Source organism: Nicotiana attenuata, unplaced genomic scaffold, assembly GCF_001879085.1.
Source record: "Nicotiana attenuata strain UT unplaced genomic scaffold, NIATTr2, whole genome shotgun sequence".
Lineage (NCBI taxonomy): Eukaryota > Viridiplantae > Streptophyta > Magnoliopsida > Solanales > Solanaceae > Nicotiana > Nicotiana attenuata.
In genome coordinates this window covers 18553-41680 of record NW_017672826.1, presented here as the reverse complement: position 1 = coordinate 41680, position 23128 = coordinate 18553, and the positions used below count along the sequence as shown (strand labels likewise).

At 40.2% G+C, this 23128-nt stretch overlaps 2 protein-coding genes across 2 annotated transcripts; one reads left to right on the top strand and one right to left on the bottom strand.

Moving 5' to 3' along the window:
• Nucleotides 1-14866: 14866 nt before the first annotated feature.
• LOC109214623 (S-norcoclaurine synthase 2-like) lies at nt 14867-16190 on the bottom strand. The gene is made up of 2 exons (XM_019378561.1): nt 16169-16190; nt 14867-15153 (listed from the first exon to the last, which is right to left on the bottom strand). The coding sequence occupies exons 1-2, from the start codon at nt 16188-16190 to the stop codon at nt 14867-14869; spliced, it is 309 nt and encodes a 102-aa protein (XP_019234106.1).
• A 34-nt stretch (nt 16191-16224) lies between these two features.
• LOC109214626 lies at nt 16225-16813 on the top strand. The gene has a single exon (XM_019378563.1). The coding sequence runs from the start codon at nt 16229-16231 to the stop codon at nt 16712-16714; it is 486 nt and encodes a 161-aa protein (XP_019234108.1). The 5' UTR covers nt 16225-16228; the 3' UTR covers nt 16715-16813.
• Nucleotides 16814-23128: the final 6315 nt, after the last annotated feature.

The window sequence follows — 23128 nt, the reverse complement described above, 5'->3', positions numbered from 1 at the left end:
CGTAGGCTAAATGCTTGGGACTCCACCCTGCCGTTCCTCTACGCGAACGCGTAGGCTCAATGCTCCAAAGCTTCGCGAACGCGAGAACCAGATCACTAACGCGAAGAACAAAACCCAGCTGGCCTCCCAAATGCCTTACGTGAACGCGAGACCTCTCTCGCGAACGCGATGAAGAAAACCAGCAACTAATGCACCAGATTTTCTGCAATTCCAACAAGTCCAAATCTAGTTTGTTAACCATCCGGAATCCACCAGAGGCCCTCGGGACCTCCACCAAACATACCAACAAGTCTTAAACCATCATACGAGCTTAATCGAGCCTTCAAATCACATCAAACAATGCTAAAAACATGAATTACACTCCAATTCGAACTTAATGAACTTTGAAACTTCAACTTCTATAACCGATGCTCAAACCTATCAAATCACGTCCGATTGACCCCAAATTTTGTACACAAGTTTTGAGATTTTGGACCTACTCCAACTTCCAAAATCGAAATCCGACCCTGATATCAAAAAGTCCACTCCTGGTCGAACTCCCCAAAAATTCAACTTCTGCCATTTTAAGCCTAATTCAGCTACGGACCTCCAAATCACAATCCAAACACGCTTCTAAGTCCAAAATCACCCAACGAAACTGACGAAACTCTATTCTTGAGTAGACTTTATACAGTTCCAACCACGGTCAAATTCCTAGAACTTAAGCTTCTATTTCAGGGAATAAGTGTCCCAAACCACTCTGAAACCAAAAACAAAACCTCCTGGCAAGTCACATAAGCATAAAAAGATATGGGGGAAGCAGAAAATAGGGGATCGGGGCTATGTTAGAGTTTTATGGCCCTAAAACGCTAAAAAAAATAAGGAATAGTTATGGCGAAGCAAAAACTATTATTCATTAGGTCACTTTTGATGGGCCCAACGCCTGAATTCAGGAAAATTGCATGGACATTGGCGCATGAAAAATTGGAAATCATCTTGAATTCCTGTTTTCTGGCCCTAAAACTCCAGAAATGAGTAAAAGTCATGGTGAAACAATGACAATTGTTCATTAGGCCATTTCTAATGGGCCCGAAAAATTTTAAGTGATTTGGAGCCCGTCTCCCGAATTCATGAAGACGGCATGGACATTAGCACACGAAAAATTAAAAATCGTCATGAGTTCCTGCTTTATGGCCCGAAAATGCCAAAAAAGAAGAACAATTATGGCGAGCAATGAATATTATTCAGTATGTCATTTTTGATGGCCCATAAAATTTTAGGTGATTTGGATCCCGTCGCCTGAATTCATAAAGATGGTGTGGATATTAACATACGAAAAATTAAAATTCATTGTGAATTCCTGTTTTATGTCCTCTAAAACGCCACAAAATGAGGAACGGTCATGGAGAAGCGATGACTATTATTCATATGTTATTTATGATGGGCCAACGAAATTTTAGGCGATTCGAAACCCATCGCCCGAACTCATGAAGATGGTGCGAAAATTGGCACACGAAAAATTTGAATCATCCTAAATTCCTATTTTATGGTCCTAAAACGCCCAAAAAATGAGGAACATTCATGGCGAAGCAATGACTATTGTTCATTAGGTCTTTTCTGATGGACCCACAAAATTTTAGATGATTTGGAGCCCATCGCCTGATTTCATGAAGATGACGTAGATATTAGCACACGAAAAATTGGAAATCGACTTGAATTCTTGTTTTATGGCCCTAAAACGCCAGAAAAATGAGGAACAGACATGAAAAATTAATGACTATCATTCATTAGGTGTTTCTAGTAGGGCCACAAAATTTTAGGCGATTCGTAGCCCGTCGTCCGAAATGATGAAGTTGGCATAGACAATGCACACGAAAAATTGAGAAATCATCGTAAATTTCTATTTAATGGCCCTAAAACGAAAAAAGTAAGAAATGGTTATGTTGAGGCGAAGACTATTTTTTATTAGTTCGTTGCTGATGGGTCCACAAAATTTTAGGCGAGTTGGAGCCCGTTGCCCGAATTCATAAAGATGGCGTGGACATTAACACACAAATATTGGAAATCGTCCTGAATTCCTATTTTTATGGCTCTAAAACTCTAAGTTAAGGCCATAAAAAGAGGAACGATTATGGCAAAGCGATGACTATCGTTCATTAGGTTATTTTTTATTGGCCCATAAAATTTATGGCGATTCGGAGCCCATCGCCCAAATTCATGAAGATGGCGTGCACATTAGTGCATGAAAATTTGGAAATCATCTTGAATTCCAACTTCATGGCCCTAGAACGCCACAAAACGAGGAACAATAATGAAGAATTAACGATTATTGTGCATTAGATCGTTTCTGTTGAGCCCACAAAATTTTAGATAATTCGTAGCCCGTCGGCCGAATTTATGAAGATGGCATGGACATTAGCACATGAAAAATTAAAAATCATTGTGAATTACTGTTTTATAGCCATAAAATGCAGAAAAATGAGAAACAATTAGGGCGAAGAGATGAATATTTGTCATTAGGTCATTTCTGACGGTGCCACAAAATTTTAGGCTATTCGTACCCGTTGCCCAGATTAATGAAGATTGCGTGGACATTAGCACAAAAAAATTTAGAAATCATCGTGAATTTTTGTTTATTGCCCTAAAATTCCAAAAACGATAAATTTCTGTAAGGCTAAGCCATGACTATTTTCATTAGATAGTTTATGGTGGACCTACAAAATTTTAGTCGATTCAGAGCTCGTCTCCCGAATTCATGAAGATGGCGTGGATAGTAGAACACGAAAAATTGAAAATCGCCGTGAAATACTTTTTAGGCCCTAAAATGCCAAAAAATTAAGGAACGGTCATGACAAAGCGATGACTATTGTTCATGGCAAAGATGGTATGGACGTTAACAGACGAAAAATTAAAAATCGTCATGAATTCCTATTTTATTGCCATAAACGCAAAAATGAGTAATGCTCACGGCGAAGGAATGACTATTCTTCATTAGGTCGTTTTTGATTGGTCCAAAAAAATTAGGTGATTCGGAGCCCGTACCCCGAATTCATGAAATGGCATGGATATTTGCACACCAATATCTGGAAATCTTTCTAAATTCCTGTTTTATGGCCCTAAACTGCAAAAAAATGAAGAACGATCATGACGAAGTAATGACATTGTTCATTAGATCATTTATGAAGGGCCCATAAAATTTTAGGTGATTCGGTGCCCGTTGCCTGAATTCCTTTAAATGAAATGGACATTAGCACACGAAAAATTAGAAATCGTCCCGAATTCCCGTTTGTAGCCGTAAAATGACAAAAAAGGACAACAGTCATGGCGCCACCATGACTATTGTTCATTAGGTCTTTTTTATGGGCCCACAAAATTGTAGGCGATTCGGAGACCGTCGCCTTAATCCATGAAGATGGCGTGGACATTAGCACATGAAAAATCGGAAATCATCGTGAACTTCTGTTTTATGGTCCTAAAACGCCAAAAAATGATGAATGTTCATAGCGAAAAAATGACTATTGTTCATTAGGTCGTTTTTGAAGGCCCCACAATATTTTAGGTGATTCGGAGCCCATCGTCTGAATTTATGGAGATGGCCTAGATATTAGAACACGAAAAAATGGAAATCGTCGTGAATTTTGTTGTATGGCCCTAAAACGAAAAAAGGAATAGTCATGGTGAAGCGATGGCTATTTTTCATTAGGTCGTTAATGATGGCCCAACAAAATTTTAGGCTCCTTGGTGCTTGTCGCCAAATTCATGAAGATGGCGTGGACATTAGCAGACGAAAAATTAAAAATCTTCCCGAACACCTGTTTTTACGGCCCTAAAACGCCAAAAAAGAGGAACGATCATTGCAAAGCAAATTTTATTACTCATTAGGTCGTTTCTATTGGGCCCATAATTTTTTTTGGCAAATCGTACCCCGTCGTCTGAATCCGGGAAGATGGCCTTGATATTACCACACGAAAATTTTAAAATCGATGTGAATTGAAGAACTTGAAGTTCAAGTTTGATTCAATGGTTTTAGGGGGTGATTCTTAGATTTAGTATTGTTTGGGGCGTTCCGAGGGTTCGAGCGAGTCCGTTTTATGATTTCAAACTCAGCGGTATGTTCGGGCGGAGCCTCGGGGCCCCGAGCGTCAATCGGATGAGGCTCGAGTTAAGTTAGAAAAATTTAGAAGGAGCTGAAGCTATAGTTCTGTCATAACCGCACCTGCGGTTGGCCAGCCGCAGGTGCGAGACTGTAGAAGCGACCCACCAATCGCAGATGCGGCCCAAGGGGAGGGGCCCAGGAACAGATGCGGCTCCTCTTCCCCAGAAGCGGCCCCTAGACCGCAGATGCGGTCTCAGCTAGCCCAGACAAATTCCGCAGATGCGGACGTTCCTTCGCAGAAGCGAGACCGCAGGTACGGAAAATGCAGAAGGCAGTGCCTTCATTTAATACGGAAATGTGTCATTTTTGACACATTTCATACATTCCTTGGGCGATTTGGGAGCTTCCAAAGAGGGGATTTCGGCCTAGCATCTTGAGATAAGTTATTCCTACTAAATGTGAGTTTAATACATAGTTTAGGGGTAGATTACACCATGTAAATTAGTGAAAATTGTGGGTTTAGAGTAAAACCTAGGGTTTTGACAAAAATAAGATTTAACCACGAAATTCGTTAGGAAATGAAGTGAAAATCATATATTCTTGACCCTTAGGTTATGGGTAACAACTTCCCCCGAAAATTTTCGGAATCCGGGTACGTGGGCCTGTGAATGAATTTTAGAAAACTTGTATTTAGGGTTGGGAAATTACTTTAATAGTTAGAATATGAACTCTTGAGCTTGTATTGACTAGTTCTTACCCCATTTGAATAGTTTTGGATCGTTCGGCTCCGAATTGAGGGTTTGAGCGCGTTCTTGATATTAGAAGTAAGCTTTGGAGCAAGGTGAGTCTCCTTTCTAACCTCGTAAGAGGGAAATAACCCACTAGGTGAATTAAATAAATGTATGTGACTATCTGTGGGGGCTACGTACGTACGTGGTAACAAGAGTCCGTGCATAGCTACTATTATGCTAATTGTCCGGGTAATTTAGGGCCCGTATAATGCCATACTTACAAATGCTTACTTTCTTGCTTGCTACTAAGATCACTTAAGACATGCTAGAAATTGTAAATAAATACAAACGGATGTACGCACTTACTTGAAAACTTGTATGAATTTATTTGACTATAAATGAGCAATGTGTGCTTACTTGATAATAAATTGCTATTTGTGGATCGGGCCGATCGCCTCGGTAGAAAATAGATGCATCTATTGTTCGCGACATTCGACCCTCTGGCAGTGCACAGTTTATTATTATGTCGGACCGGGCCGTACGACCTCGGCATAATGTGCGCATGTTGATTGTGTGGAATTCATCCATGATTTACTCTGTTTAAATGCTTTGAAATGTAACATATTACATGACATGACTGCAATTGATATATTGTTAAGAAATAATATCTTTTTTTTCCTTGTTTTGAGACTGTCATTATATTCATGCTATTCATGCTTAGCGTAACCTTTAAATATTATTATTGTTGACCTTAGTAGGTGTCAAGTCGACCCCTCGTCACTACTTCTTCGAGGTTAGACTGGATACTTGCTGGGTACATATTGTTTATGTACTCATACTATACTTTGTACGTAACTGTATAGGATCTGAGGCAGGTGCATCTAGTTACCCGTCCGGCGCGCGTTCTTGACCCCTGATCGAGATCTCACGGTGAGCTGCCTCTTCTGAGCCGTTCAGCAGCATACCGGAGTTTTCTTCTTTTTTTTGTTGTTATGTACTGTCTATTCTGTTTCAGGTTGTAGGTTAGTGGTATATTTTGTACATTCTACTAGTTGCCTTAGTACTTGTGATACTAGTTCCTGGCACACACTGTGTAGACTATTATTTTGGGTTGTATTTCTATTATTATGAATTTGTAAATTATCGTCTTTTTTAAAGACTTGGTAAATGACGTGGTTGGCTGGTTAGATAAATGAAAACTCACTAGTTGATTAGAGTTGGCTTGCCTAGCGACGGTGTTAGGCACCATCACGACCTATGATGGAATTTGGGTCGTGACAACATGGTATCAGAGCACTAGGTTCACGTAGGTCTCACAAGTCATGGGCAAACCTAATAGAGTCTTGCGGATCGGTACTGAGACGTCTGTACTTATCTTCGAGTGGCTATAGGGTGTTAGGAAACTACTCTTTATTCATCTTCTATCGTGAAGTTGATGGTATACTAAATTTCCTTGTTCTATTCTCTCACAGATGGTGAGGACGCGCAAGGCAGATGTTCCAGACCCGGGAGGAGCTGCTCCCTCCGTTGCTAGAGGCCAAGGAAGAGGTCGGAGTAGGGCACCAGCCTGAGGTAGGGGACGAGTGCATCCCAGAGCCGCCCCAGTTGCACCATCAGCGGATCCTGCAGGGGATCCTATCATTGAGGAGCAGGGCGAGGTGCTCGCAGCTGAGCCTACCCCGGCGGACTTTATGACAGCAGTGGGTTTCCAGGAGGTCATGGGTCGTATGTTGCGGTTCATGGATTCCATGGCTCATGCTAGTTTATTTTCAACAAACCCTGCCATATCTCAGGCGGGAGGGGGAGCACAGACCCCTACTGCTCAGGCTCCTGGTCATGCAGCTGCAGTGTATCAGACTCGGGGTGCACTACCTGTGGATGGGGCTCAACCAGTTGCCGCAGTAGTACCCGAGCCCAAACCGGCTGCGGACGGCGATTCGCAAAAGCTATTGGACAGATGGACTAGGCTACACCCTCCTATCTTCGGAGGTGAGCGTCATGAGGATGCCCAGGATTTCACTGATAGGTGCAGGGACAGACTACACAACATTAGGATATTGGAGTCTCATGGGGTGGACTTCACTACATTCCAGCTGGAGGGCAGGGCCCGTAAATGGTGGCAGTCTTATGTTCTTGACAGGCCAGCGGGTTCTCCTCCCATTATTTAGAGTCAGTTCACATAGCTTTTCCTGGATAGGTATATTCCACCCTCTGAGAGGGAAGAGCTGCGGTATCATTTTGAGCAGCTTGAGCAGGGTCAGATATCGGTGACCGACTATGAGGTGAGGTTTTCTAGTTTACTCGCCATACACTAATGATACTTCCTACTAACGCAGAGAAGGTGCAAAGGTTTGTTGCAGGGTTGCATTCTGGTATTAGGGCCAACATGGCCCAAGAGGTGGAGATAGGGACTTCTTATCAGCTGGTGGTGGAGATTGCTCGGAGGATTGAGGGCTACCGTCTGAGAGGTAGAGAGCAGATGCAGCAGGACAAGAGGGCTTGATTCTCTGGAGAGTTTAGAGGTGCCCTGGCTAGGGGCAGAGGTCAGTTTGGGAGGGGTCAGCCCAACAGGCCCCCATATTCAGCACCACCACCTCCTTGGGGTGCTCCGGCGCGCCCCTATTTTAGCGCCATACCAGAGAGTTCTTACCTCCTGCCAGCTATCCAGGGTTCTTCCAGTGGGTATTCAGGTCCCCAGAGTTCTTCTAGCTCCTACTTCAGCACTATACCGGAGAGTTCATATCGCCCACCGGCTATTCAGGCTTCTTCCAGTGGGTCTACAGGCCATCAGGGTCATACATCAGGGCAATAGGTCACCGCACCAAGGGGTTGTTTCGAGTGCGGACCTAGGTCATATGAGGAGATATTGCCCCAGCTTCGGGGCAAGGCAGTGCAGCAGGGTCAGCAGCCCATGATTACAGCACCGGCTGTCCACCCGCCCAAAGGTGGAGGATATACTGGTAGGGGCCATCCTAGAGGTGGAGGCTAGGTAGGGAGAGGTCAGCCAGCTACTGCTCAGTCAGGTGGAGGCCAGCAGTCGGCGCTCCAGCCTAATTTTATGCTTTTCCGGCCAGACCAGATGCAGTGGCCTCAGATGCCGTTATCACAGGTATTATTTCCGTGCTATTTGATCCAGGGTCTATCTATTCATATGTATCATCTCTGTTTGCTCATTTTCTGGATATTCCTCGTGAGTCCTTGAGTACTCATGTTCATGTGTCCACCCCTATGGGCGATTCTGTAGTTGTGGATCGGATCTACCGGTCCTGTGTGGTCACATTTTGTAGTTTTGAGACTAGAGCAGATCTCTTGTTGCTTGATATGACCGAACTTTGAGGTCATCCTGGGCATGGACTGGTTATCCCCATATCACGCCGTCCTAGATTGCCATGCCAAGACTGTTACTTTAGTAATGCCAGAGTTGCCAAGGTTGGAGTGGAAGGGTTCCTCGGTTAGTACATCTAGTCGGGTTATCTCTTTTCTGAAGGCTCGACATATGGTCGAAAAGGGTTGTTTGGCTTATCTAGCTTATGTTCGGGACACCACCGTAGAGTCTCCGAGGATGGATTCGGTTCCAGTGGTCCGAGAGTTCACCGATGTTTTCCTTTCTAACCTTCCAGGCATGCCACCGGATCGTGATATTGATTTCTATATTGATTTGGCTCCAGGTACCCAGCCTATATCTATCCCACCATACCGTATGGCTCCGAAAGAGTTGAAGGAGTTGAAGGAGCAGCTTGAGGAGTTATTAGCAAAGGGGTTTGTGAGATCGAGTGTGTCACCTTGGGGTGCACCAGTGTTGTTTGTGATGAAGAAAGATGGGACTATGCGGATGTGCATTGATTACCGCCAGTTGAACAAGGCTACCATCAAGAAAAAGTACCTGTTGCCGCGCATTGATGATTTGTTCAACCAGTTGCAGGGTGCTAGGGCGTTCTCTAAGATCTACTTGAGATTAGGGTATCATCAGCTGAAGATTCGGGACTCAGATGTCCAGAAGTCTGCTTTCCGTACTAGAAATGGCCATTATGAGTTTCTAGTGATGTCCTTTGGCTTGACTAATGCCCCAGCGACGTTTTAGGACTTGATGAACAGGGTGTTCATGCCTTATATTGGTTCCTTTGTTATTGTCTTCATTGATGACATCTTGATATACTCACGTAGCCTTGGGAAGCACGAGCAGCATTTGAGAGTAGTGCTTCAGACTTTGCGAGAACAGAAGCTATATGCTAAGTTCTCTAAGTGTGAGTTTGGCTAGAGTTAGTAGCATTTTTGGGGCATATTCTATCAGGAGAGGGTATTAAGGTGGATCTCAAGAAGAATAAGGCAGTTTAGAGTTGGCTACGTCCTACTTCAGTGACTGAGATCATGAGTTTCCTGGGGTTAGCAGGTTATTACCGCCGATTTGTGCAGGGCTTTTCATCCATTGCATCACCTTTGACCAGATTGACCCAGAAGCGTGCTCCTTTCCGTTGGTTCGATGATTGCGAGGCGAGCTTTCAGAAGCTCAAGACAGCCTTGACTACAACACTTGTTCTAGTGTTGCCTTCCGGTTCAGGGATGTATACGGTATATTGCGATGCTTCACGTGTTGGCTTGGGATGTGTATTGATGCAGGAGGGGCGAGTTATTGCATATGCTTCACGTCAGCTGAAGATTCATGAGAAGAATTACCCTATGCACGACCTAGAGTTAGCAGCGATTGTTCATGCTCTTAAGATATGGAGGTATTATATGTATGGGGTGTCATGTGAGGTTTATACTGATCATCGCAGCTTACAACATTTGTTCAAGCAGAGGGATCTCAATTTGAGGCAGTGTAGATGGCTTGAGTTACTGAAGGATTATGACATCACCATTCTTTATCATCTGGGCAAGGCAAATGTGGTCGCAGATGCCTTAAGCAGGAAGGCAGAGAGTATGGGTAGCTTGGAATACATTTCAGCGGAGGAGAGGCCACTAGCTTTGGACGTTCAGTCCTTGGCTAACAGACTTGTGAGGTTGGACATTTCAGAGCCCAACCGAGTTCTTGCGTGCGTTGTTTCTCAGTCTTTATTATTGGGTCAGATCAAGGCTCGGCTGTTCGATGATCCGCATTTGGCAGTCCTCAGAGAGACGGTGCTATAGGGTAGTGCCAAGGAGGTTTCTATTGGCGAGGCTGGTGTTCTACGACTCCAAGGTCGCCTATGTATTCCTAATGTCGATAGCTTGAGGGAGAGGATTCTGGAGGAGGCACACAGTTCACTATATTCCATTCATCCAGGTGCTACGAAGATGTATCATGACCTGAGGCAGCATTACTAGTGGCGGGGGATGAAGAAAGACATAGTTTAGTACGTGGCTAGGTGTTTGAATTGCTAGGAGGTTAAGTATGAGCACCAGAGGCCAGGTGGCCTACTTCAGCAGATGCCTATACCTGAATGGAAGTGGGAGCGCATTACTATGGACTTCGTAGTTGGGTTGCCGCGGACATTGCGGAAGTTTGATGCAGTTTGGGTCATTGTCGACAGGTTGACCAAGTCGGCACACTTCATTCCGGTGGTGACTACTTATACTTCAGAGAGGTTATCTCAGATCTACATTCGGGAGATAGTTCGGTTGCATGGTGTGCCTATTTCCATCATATCAGATAGAGGCCCTTAGTTCACTTCTCATTTCTGGAGAGCCGTACAGAGTGAGTTGGGGACCGTGTAGAGCTCAGCACAGCATTCCACCGCATACCAACGGGCAGTCAGAGCGGACAGTTCAGATTCTGGAGGACATGCTTAGAGCATGTGTGATTGACTTTGGAGGGCAGTGGGATCAGTTCTTGCCTTTGGCTGAGTTTGCTTACAATAACAATTATCAGTCCAGCATCGAGATGGCTCCATTTGAGGCTTTATATGGTCGGCGATGTCGTTCTCCTATCGGGTGGTTTGAGCCTGGTGAGGCTAAGTTGTGTGGTACCGATTTGGTGAAAGATGCCTTGGAAAAGGTAAAGTTGATTGAGGAAAGACTTCGCACAACTCAGTCCAGACAGAAGAGTTTTGCAGATCAGAAGGCGCGGGATGTATCATTCATGGTCGGCGAGAAGGTTCTCTTGATATTCTCGCCGATGAGGGGTATTATGAGATTTAGAAAGAAAGGCAAGTTGAGCCCCAGGTTTATAGGCCCATTTGAGGTGTTGAGGCGAGTTGGGGAGGTTGCCTATGAGCTTGCTTTAACCCCCAGCTTATCGGGAGTTCATCCAGTTTTTCACGTATCTATGCTTAGGAGGTATCACGCCGACTTGTTTCATGTGTTAGACTTCAGTTCTATTCAGCTAGACGAGAGCTTGGGTTATGAGGAGGAGCCAGTTGCCATTGTTGATAGACAGGATCGCCAGTTGAGATCCAAGAGGATTTCTGCGGTAAAGGTCCAATAGAGGGGCCAACTAGTCGAGGAGGCGACCTGGGAGTCCAAGGAGGACATGTGGAGCAGATATCCACGCTTATTTAGCACTTCAGGTATGAATCTAAACCCGTTCTAGGACGAACGTTTGTTTAAGAGGTGGAGAATGTAACGACCCGACTGGTCCTTTTGCTTTCTAGGGCCCCGTTTACCTAAATAAGACTTCTCGCACTTGCTTTTACTGATTTATGACTTGCGGGGTGGTTGGTTTGGGATTTCGAAGAGTTTGGGTTGAAATCGGAACACTTGGTTCCTTAAGGTTGGCTTAAAAGGCCAAGTTTGACTTCGGTCAACGTTTTGATTAAACGACCTCGGAATTGGGATTTGAAGGTTCCAGCAAGTTCGTATGATGATTTCGGACTTGGGCGTATGTCCGGATCGGGTTTTGGATGACCCGAGAGCGTTTTGGCACCTAATAGTGAAAGTTGATTCCTTAAGGATTTTGAAGTTCTTTAAATTTGGTTTGGAGCGGGTTTTTATGATATCAAAGTCCGAACAGAATTCCAAGATCGGGAATAGTTCTGCATTGTCATTTAAGACTTGCACGTAAAATTTAGTGTTAATCCGAGTAGTATAAGTGTGTTTCGTTACATTGGATGTGAATTGAAGAAATTGAAGTTCATAAGTTTGATTCAATTGGTTTTAGGGGGTGATTCTTACATTTAGCGTTGTTTCGGGACTTCCGAGGATTCGAGCGAGTCCGTTTTATGATTTCAAACTCGTCGGTATGTTCGGGCGGGGCCTCGGGGGCCCCGAGCGTCAATCGGACGAGGCTCGAGTTAAGTTAGCAAAATTTAGAAGGAGCTGAAGCTCTGTCATACCGCACCTGTGGTTAGCCAGCCGCAGGTGCGAGACGGCAGAAGCGGCCCACCAATCGCAGATGCGGCCCAAGGGGAGGAGCCCAGGAACCGCAGTAGAGTGGCCCCCAGATTGCAGATGCGGTCCCAGCTAGCCCGACCAAATTCCGTAGATGCGGACGTTCCCTTGTAGAAGCGAGACCACATATGCGGTCCCCTAACCGCAGGTGCGTAAAACGCAGAAGGCAATGCCTTCATTTAATACGGGAATGTGTCATTTTTGACACATTTCATTCATTCCTTGGATGATTTGGGGGGATTTCAGCCTAGCATCTTCAGATAAGTTATTCCTACTTAATGTGAGTTTAATACATAGTTTAGGGGTAGATTACACCATGTAAATTAGTGAAAATTGTGGGTTTAGAGTAAAACCTAGGGTTTTGACAAAAACAAGATTTAACCACGAAATTCGTAGGAAATGAAGTGAAAATCATATATTCTTCACCCTTAGGTTATGGGTAACAACTTCCCTCAAAAATTTTCGAAATCCGAGCACGTGGGCTCGGGGATGAATTTTAGGGAACTTGTATTTAGGTTTGGGAAATTACTTTAATAGCTAGAATATAAACTCTTGAGCTTGTATTTACTAGTTCTTACCCCATTTGAATAGTTTTGGATCGTTCAGCTCCGAATTGAGGGTTTGAGCGCGTTCTTGAAATTGGAAGTAAGCTTTGGAGCAAGGTGAGTCTCCTTTCTAACCTCGTAAGAGGGAAATAACCCCCTAGGTGAATTAAATAAATGTATGTGACTATCTGTGGGGGCTACGTACGTACGTGGTGATGAGAGTCTGTGCGTAGCTACTATTATGCTAATTGTCCGGGTGGATTAGGGCCCGTATCATGCCATACTTGCAAATGCTTACGTTCTTGCTTGCTACTGAGATCACTTAGGACATGCTAGAAATTGTAAATAAATATAAACGGATGTACGCACTTATTTGAAAACTTGTATGAATTTATTTGATTATAAATGAGCAATGTACGCTTACTTGATAATAAATTGCTATTTATGGATCGGGCCGATCGCCTCGGTAAAAAATAGATGCATCTATGGTTCGCGTCATTCGACCCTTTGGCAGTGCACAGTTTATTATTATGTCGGACCGGGCCGTACGACCTCGGCATAATGTGCGCATGTTGATTATGTGGAACTCATCCATGATTTACTCTGTTTAAATGCTTTGAAATGTAACCTATTACATGACATGACTGCAATTGATATATTGTTAAGAAATAATATCTTGTTTCTCCTTGTTCTGAGACTGTCATTATATTCATGCTATTCATGCTTAGCGTAACCTTTAAATATTATTATTGTTGACCTTAGTAGGTGTCAAGTCGACCCCTCGTCACTACTTCTTCGAGGTTAGACTGGATACTTATTGGGTACATGTTATTTATGTATTCATACTACGCTTATGTACTTAACTGTACAGGATTTGAGGCAGGTGCATCTAGTTACCCGTCTGGCGCGCGTTTGTGACCCCTGATCGAGATTTCACAGTGAGCTGCCCCTTCTGAGCCGTTCAACAGCATACCAGAGTTCTCTTCTTTTGTTGTTGTTATGTACTGTCTATTCTGTTTCATGCAGTAGGATAGTGGTATTTTTTTATATATTCTACTAGTTGCCCTAGTACTTGTGACACTAGTTCCTGGCACAGACTGTGTAGACTATTATTTTGGGTTGTATTTCTATTATTGTTAATTTGTAAATTTTCGTTTGTTTTAAACTTAGGACTTGGTAAATGACGGGGTTGGCTGGTAAGATAAATGAATACTCACTAGTTGATTAGAGTTGGCTTGCCTAACGACGGTGTTGGGCGCCATAACGACCTATGATGGAATTTGGGTCGTAACAGAAATGAAGACTATTATTCATTAGTTCGATTCAGATGGAACCAGAAAATTCCTCTAATGAATTAGATCCCATCTGCTAACTATAACTCAACTCCGAGGGAATAATGAAAAAAAAATCCTCTACTCGAAAGCCGTTGGTGATATGATCTTTTCTTTCTTGGGCGTGGGCGAGACAAAGTCTTCTTAGTCTTCCGCAATTCCTAGCCTGTCGCTTGAATTTATGAAGATGGCGTGAACATTGGCACACAAAAAATTGAAAATCGTCCTAAATTCCTATTTTATTGCCCTAAAACGCCAAAAAATGAGGAAAAATCATGGCGAATCAATGACTATTATTCATTAGATCGTTTCTGATAGACCAAAAATTTTAAGGTGATTCGGAGTTTGTCCCCGGAATTCATGAAGATGGCGTGGACATTAGCACATGAAAAATCGGAAATCGTCCTGAATTTTTGTATTATGGTCCTAAAACGCGAAAAACCGAGGAACATACGTAGCGAAACAATAACTATTGTTCATTAGGACATTTTTGATGAGCCCACAAAATTTTAGGTGATTCCGAAACGTGTCGCTCGAATTCATGAAGATGGTCTTGCATTTTAAAGAAGAAATCACTCGGGAGAATTGAGAATATTTCCAAAAATGATCGAACTCTAATCCTACTTAAATGGTTCTCTTTATACTCAAGGTTAGATTAAACTTGCCTGATATACGAGTCCTATATAAAACAAAAAATCTTAAGAAATGAGAATGTTTCATCTCCTTGCAAAGCCAAAAAGTTTTATTCAATAAACAAAAATATTGACATCCACTACTAAGTCCATCAAAGTACAATACATTACTTTAAAGGGCAATAACTACAAGGCAAAAACAACATTAACTATGAAAATTCATGAATCCCAATAAAAGAAGATTAATTTACTTGCTCCTCTGGTTGAAATATTCAACTGTAGCTTTCATAATGGCAACCAGAGCTTGGAGATTGACAATAGTAAGATGAATATTTTCAGCATCTTTAGTCTCAAAATCAATAGTAATTTTTACTAAGATTAAATTCTCATCCCTTTCTATAACTTCAAACATAATCCCATAGAAATTTAATCCTAGATCAAAATATCCACCTACAACAATCTCGACTTCCTTCACTCGTTTTTCATCGTCAATTGAGACGAGTTTCTCTTTATAAGGAGCATTACCAGGTAAACCTAATATATTTGGAACAAAACAGAAAATCATCAATAAACTTAAATTACCAACTTACCACGTAAAAAATAAGAATCGAAAGGAAAAACCGTAATATGTGGTGGGATGGACGAGATTCCTCCTCTCTTAATCAGAGGTCTCAAGTTCGAGCCCAGAAAATAGAGTAATTCTTTATCAGGAGCGCTTCCCCCTAAAAAAAGCATACGTTGCCCGAATCTGGCCGATTAGTTACTTTGCACCAGGGGAAGGGGAAAGTGTGGGCTATAATTAGAGGAGGTGTATTCCCGGTACTTTCAAATCAAATATTTTTTATTCATTAGTTTACTATAAACGTCACATATAACTTTACCAAACTTCTACCTCCATAGAGAAGAAACTTACAAAAAAAGAAAAAAATCAAGAATAATCAATGAAATGAAAATAAAATGAAGATTTTTAATGGGATTTTAAAGTAATAAAAAAGATAGACTATGGATTCAATGGGCTAATACATATAATATTAAAACAAAAATGACTATGTCCGAAACGAGCATCATGAATGGTTAGAAAGATATTCAAGGCAAAGGAGTATTTGGAACAAACATCTTATTTGTTCAGTCATGTAATGGCACTGCACAACTTCTCTATAAGGAGTTGTCCAAAGAATGAGAGGGGTTTATCTTAAAGTTTCATAGAAAAGATTTAGGCTTGAAACACGTACAAAATGATTTCTTAAAAGAAACATTTGCTCACTTTCTTTCCCATAAATGCTATGGGATTACATTAAACATATTTGATAGATATGACAAACCTTTTGAATTTCTACGTTAAGCAAACAAAGGCAAAATCCTAGCCAGGAAACCAAGAATAATGAACCCGTTTTTTTATAGACAATTAAGAAAAGAGAGTCAAACAATAAATGAAAATTATGGGAAATTAATGACACATTTATTCGTCATTTTCAACTTTAAAACGTTACTACTATTTTGCTTCATTAATTCCCCCTCACTCCTAATTTCCCATTAAATATATACTCACAAATTAACCATTTCTCCCCCATTCCAATATTTTTATCAAAGACACAAGATGTCAAAGCTGATGAGGCTTGTAGCAATTGTCGCAGTTTTCATGTTTCTTCTTGTGACACCAATAGCACTAGCCATTGAAGAAGACTTCAACAATGATATTGATCTGCTAGATACATATGTTATTGATTATGATCAATCTGAGTCCAACTATGACGAAGAATCATATGATTCTTCGCTATATTCAGTTCCTAATCATAGCAATAAACAAACGTTGGCACCTGAGCCGTACCCTGGATTTCACACACAAGTGGGGGAATGTTTGGAAAAGATTTCGGACGATTGTGGAGTGATCATTTTCAACAGGATATTCGATAGTGGAAAGTATAGCGATGTTGAAGAGTGTTGCAGTCAGCTTTTGACACTGGGGAGAAAATGTCACAACATTATTGTGGAGTCTACTCTTGACAGTCCTGAGTTGAAGGGAGTGAATAAAACTGACGTTTGGGAAAATAGTGACAAGCTTTGGAAGGAATGTGGTGCTTCTGCTCCCCTTTAATTAATTTTTCATCTCTCAAGTTTATAAATGATACATTCTATATGTTTATTTTTTCTAATAAATTGTTAAAATCATAGTATGTGTGTAACGTTTTTTTTCTTTTTCGAGATATTATGTATGAGCCATCTTGCACATATCTCTACCATTCACAAAATTTTATGTATTATTTTAGAAAATATTCTAAGTTTATGTAATAATTCTGAAAATTATCATCACATAGTAACTTTAGTTTTTACCAGTAAATATAATGTAAAAAATAGTTACATACTTTATATAGTTCAAATCTATTTTTAAGTAGAAAGTAGTTAGTATATGTTTTTTCTAATTTTTCATGATGAAATGGGACATTCTGTGACTGACCTTTTTGTGTGGAAAATGATGTGTAATAAAGAAAAGACAGACTATGGATTCAATGGGCTAATGCTTATCTATACTATATTAAAAGTACGAAGGCCCTTAGCAAAATGACGTTCGCCTTTTTTACCCTTTAAAAATAGATTTCACACTAGACATATAGTCATTTTACTAATATTCTAATATTTAAAATTTTAAAATCAACTAAAATATGGTGTAAGAAGACCTAATATTTAGGTCCAATAAAAAAACTAATTTTGATGTTGAAATACGTTTTAGGAATGCAAATTTCAAGTTTTTGGATTCAAGTCATTTTTAGGAAAATTTTGAAGAACTACTACTACTTTTTTAATTTGACGAAAACAACTAAGTACTTTTATTAATCTTTTGTTATTTTATGGTCTATCGATTATACTAAAACTTGAGCCGTATAAGGAATTCAGATTAAAATACGCAAAATACGACTAATATAAGGGAATTAATTTATATTTATTAGTAATCAAGAGCTTTTAAATAGGTAGAAAACCGGTGAATTTATTAGTGATATGAAATATTTATTTTAACAACAAGAATTCCAACCAAATAAATAATTGGTTAATCTCAGAAATCACATCAATTGTAATGACGATGAATGACTACAAGTACAGATTTATTAATTCTGAATTCGCACTAATCAATATACTCACAAAGTTTACTAGCTTTGGTCGGTGGAATTGTACTTTTTTTAATATTTGAAGGTAGCAAATTAATTTTATTGGTATTTGACATAGAGGGGAAAAATTGAAATAAAAGTTATTGCTTATTTTTTACTTGGTGATTTAGACTTTCGTTCTGTGTTATTATTAGAAAAGATAGTTGCCTAACTCATAAAATTAAAATCATGTATCAAAATTATTCAAAGTCGCAAGTTGAAAGCTAATTTTTTTAAATAAAAATGACTAAAATCAAATCACATTAGATCTTTATTTAATAATAATAACTATGTGTATATTATTTTTATCTATAACTATAAAATATACATGAATATATCTGTCTATCTTATTTTAATGAGAAAAATGTTCATATAAATTGAATATAATTATAAAATTTAATAATTCATTGATATAGTTACACGCGCAAAGCGCATAGCCTAAATCTAGTAATATTAAAAGAAAATTTTATGTAGGGACTATGTCCAAAACGAGCAAATATTGATTTTAAGAAAGCATTTTGTACGTGTTTCGAGCCTAAATCTTTTCTATGGAACTTTAAGATAAGCCCCTCTCATTCTTTGGACAACTCCTTATAGAGAAGCTGTTTGTTGGCAATACACAACTTCTCTATAAGGAGTTGTCCAAAGAATGAGAGGGGCTTATCTTAAAGTTCCATAGAAAAGATTTAGGCTCGAAACACGTACAAAATGCTTTCTTAAAATCAATATTTGCTCACGTTCTTTCCCATAAATGCTATGGGATTACATTAAATAGATTTGATAGATATTACGAACCTTTTGAATTTCTACGTTAAGCAAATAGCGGCAAAATTCTAGCCAAGAAACCAAGAATAATGAACCCGTTTTGTTGGTATAGATAGTTAAGAAAAGAGAGTTTGTGACAATTGTTCCTTTTATTTTTGAGTTAAATTAATTGAACTTGATGCATATTGCCAAAAACTATACTGTTAAAATTTGTATCTCTGGCCTGCCCACCTTAGTGAGGAGGGAATGAGCTTTCTTAGCCATTTACAATATTGAAATTTAGAGTGTCATTTTTAGATCTCTTATGTGTAAAAGATAAATCTTTTACGTGTAAAAATAAATTTTCATATATAAAAAGAGAGATATGGTCATAATTAGCTGTACCAAAAACAAAAATTCCTATTGACTTTTCAAGTTGCATTAAGAGTTTCTAAGAAAGCAACCAAACACCCTTCTTACCACAAAGGAAAAAGCATACCGCAGAATGACCCATTCATACTTTACCAGCAAAATGAGTTACAGCTTGTTTGGATGGTTGTTCCCCGTTGTATCGTATTGTATTGTTATCCTAAAACAATGTTTGTTTTGATTGTTTCATTAAAATTGGTTGTATTGTATTGTTAAATCCATTGTTCCAGAAAAATGAAGAGTCCCCTTTTTTGAAACAACCGATTTGGTGTGGTGGGATTGTTTCCTATTTTTCTTTCCAATTATGCCCAACTTCTTACTCCACATTCTATTTTACCCTTTACCTTTTTTTCTATTTTAACTCCAAATCTCCAACCTATAACCTACTTTATTTTTTTCAGAACTTCTGCCGCCAACGTTAAAGGTGTTTTGCTGCCTTCTGTATTATTTTTCTCCTAATTTGCATTTAACTCGATTCTAATTAGTTGTGCTCCTTTGTTTTGCCTTCTTCTGTCTCGCTCATTTGTTCTGCTTTCTTAAGGTATTTTTCTTCCTTCTGTTTTATTTTTTAAAATTATTTTTATGCATAATTTTTGATAAATTTAATATTTAAACAATTGAGGGTAGTTTAGTATACTTATCAGTTACACTACAATACGATACAGTCAAACCAAACAGCAAAATATTATTTAACAATAACAAACAATACAATTTATCCAAACATTGTATTCATAAAAACGATACGATACAATACAATGCAATACATTATAAAACGATGGGGAACAATGATGAGTGTTAGGCAAATCAACAACATAGTGATGAGACTTTTAAATTTCTAGTTACAACGGACCTTAACAAGAAGCAAAAATGCTCTTAACTTCTCCCTACTTCTGCCGCACCTACACAGCACTCCCACCCCACAATCCTAAAATACTCATGGCATCACAACCACACTCCACCGATTCCAAAACCACAGAACCACCAGATAACGCAACTATGCGCAAATCGACACACCCTCACATGTCACAAACTCCGACCACCCCTCCTTCTTGAATAAACTAATTATAAACACACAATTATCTCCAAATCTCAATAATCTTCATCTTCAATTGCCTGCCATAGATCTTACCGATGAAAGCAATACAACCATCGACCCCGACAACTTTATTCCCGCTATTAATGAAGACAAATCAAGACTCTATTTACCATGGCAATTTTCAGTCATAGTGAAGGTCTTTGGACGTAAAGTGGTGTTATGTCGAGGAAGAGGCAAATCCGAAAATAAAGAAGATAAAGAACATCAAATTTTAACGTGGAAAACCCTTCAAATCGAAGGTAAAAACCACGGGATCACAAAGATCCAAAAAGCTCCACTATAACAATAAGAGGGTTACAAAAGTTCTCCAAATTGGCTACACAACAAGGGCCAAACACCGAGCAACAATAGCAATAAGAGCAACAACTAATCAATTGAAGAAAGAGTATAATCCACAAAACGAAGCTTCTGTTCGAGACTCGAAATTTGATGCTACGAGCCTCAAAATCCGATCTCCACCGTTCAAATCCAAGACCAAGATGTTATGAACAGTCAGTCAAAATTTCAGCCCGATCCAACGGTTAACAAATCGGAAAACGTGATTTGAAGTTGGCTGGTCGGAATAAAAATCTGCAGCAAAACAAATACTTTTTTTCTCTCTTCTCTCTTGATGAAAGCTCTCTCAAAACCCAGTCTTATGTGCTTAAGTCTTTCAAAGACTTGTATCAATGAGCATAGAATAATTCTCCAAGGTTGTCCTATTTATAGATCATGAGTGGTGCTTTCTCTTAAAGCCAAAACCCACTCAAAATAGGAATAAACCGAATCCAATTCCAAATAGGATTGGATACCAAAAGAGAATAGGATTAGGCCATTGGGCCTTTGGCTGGACAACATGGGCATGTGCCCAACAAACTTCCCCTCCAGCCAAGGGGCCAAATGTGTATTCAAGTAGAGGAACTATTGACAGGCTTCATGCCTGCCAATTTTCTACAAAATTCATGTTTATCTGCAACCACCGCCTTTGTCAGCATATCCGAAGGATTTTCATCAGTGTGTATCTTCTCGACCTCAAATAATTTCTCTTCCACGGCCATTCTTATCCAATGATACTTTCTATTTATATGTTTGGTCTTAGAATGAAAAGTGGAGTGCTTGGTGAGACAGATAGCACTCTGATTATCACAAAATAAGATGTACCGTGGCTGCTCAAAGCCAAGATCATTAATAAACTCCTTCATCCATAATAGTTCTTTGGCACCTTCTGTGACAGCAATAAATTCGGCTTCTGTGGTGGATAGAGCTATGCACTTCTATAGTCTAGATTGCCAAGAAACAGCTCCCCCTGCAAAAGTGATCAAATAACCGGAAGTGGATCTTGAATATCAAGATTGCCTCCTAAATCAGAGTCTCTGTAACAAACAAGCTCAGGCTTGCCATTGCCAAAGCACAGCTTCAAATCTGCAGTACCTTTTAAATACCTTAATATCCATTTTACTGCATCCCAATGTTCTTTTCCAGGATTGGAAATGAATCTGCTAACAGTGCCAATGGCATGTGCAATATCTGGTCTTGTGCAAACCATAGCATACATCAAGCTACCAACGGCAGAAGAGTAAGGAATACGAGACATCTCCTTTTTCTCTTCATCAGTAGATGGACTCTGACTAATACTCAATTTGAAGTGTTTAGCAAGAGGAGTACTAACCACTTTTGCATCTGTCATATTGAACCTCTTGAGTACCTTCTCAATGTATTGCTTTTGGGACAGAAATAACTCATTTCTATCTCTGTGTCGGTGGATTTGAATGCCCAAGATTTTCTTTGCTGGCCCCAAGTCCTTCATCGCAAACGATTTGCTCAACTGCTTCTTAAGGACTGCAATTCTGTATTTATTCATTCCAACAATAAGCATGTCATNACACTAAAAGTATCTCTTATGTTATGTTAAGAGGATTTAACACTATATATATATATATATATATATATATATATATATATATATATGTGTGTGTTGGGTGTGCGAACAAAGTCCCACATTGGTAGCTAAAAAGATTGGGAGTCTACATATAAGGTGTAGGGATATCTTAATGGTGTGAGGCCTTTTGGGAAAAACCGTACGGGCTTGGCCCAAAGCAGACAATATCACACCATGTTAAGAGTGTCATTGGGCCGTTTTAGCCCAACAACTGGTATCAGAGCCCAGGTTCAGCGGAACGAGTATGGAGATGGCGGAGTGATGGCGCAGGGCGGTGCACACACAAGAAGAAGCTAGTTGCGGGCTCCGGTTGCCATAATACTCTAACAATATGGGTGGCACACAGTGAATCTCGAAAATTGACCCGTGGATCGTGGTAGTGGGCCACGTGGAACTTAGTTCGAGGGGGAGATTGTTGGGTGTGCGAACAAAGTCCCACATTGGTAGCTGAAAAGATTGGGAGTCTACATATAAGGTGTAGGGATATCTTAATAGTGTGAGGCCTTTTTGGGAAAACCGTGCGGGCTTGGCCCAAAGCGGACAATATCACACCATGTTAAGAGTGTCATTGGGCCGTTTTAGCCCAATAAGAGGACGTGGGTTTTTTTCTCTCTTCTCTCTTGATGAAAGCTCTCTCAAAACCCACTCTTATGTGCTTAAGTCTTTCAAAGACTTGTATCAATGAGCATAGAATAATTCTCCAAGGTTGTCCTATTTATAGATCATGAGTGGTGCTTTCTCTTAAAGCCAAAACCCACTCAAAATAGGAATAAACCGAATCCAATTCCAAATAGGATTGGAAACCAAAAGAGAATAGGATTAGGCCATTGGGCCTTTGGCTGGACAACATGGGCATGTGCCCAACAAACTCCCCCTCCAGCCAAGGGGCCAAATGTGTCTTCAAGTAGAGGAACTATTGACAGGCTTCATGCCTGCCAATTTTCTACAAAATTCATGTTTATCTGCAACCACCGCCTTTGTCAGCATATCCGAAGGATTTTCATCAGTGTGTATCTTCTCAACCTCAAATAATTTCTCTTCCACGGCCATTCTTATCCAATGATACTTTCTATTTATATGTTTGGTCTTAGAATGAAAAGTGGAGTGCTTGGTGAGACAGATAGCACTCTGATTATCAAAAAATAAGATGTACCGTGGCTGCTCAAAGCCAAGATCATTAAT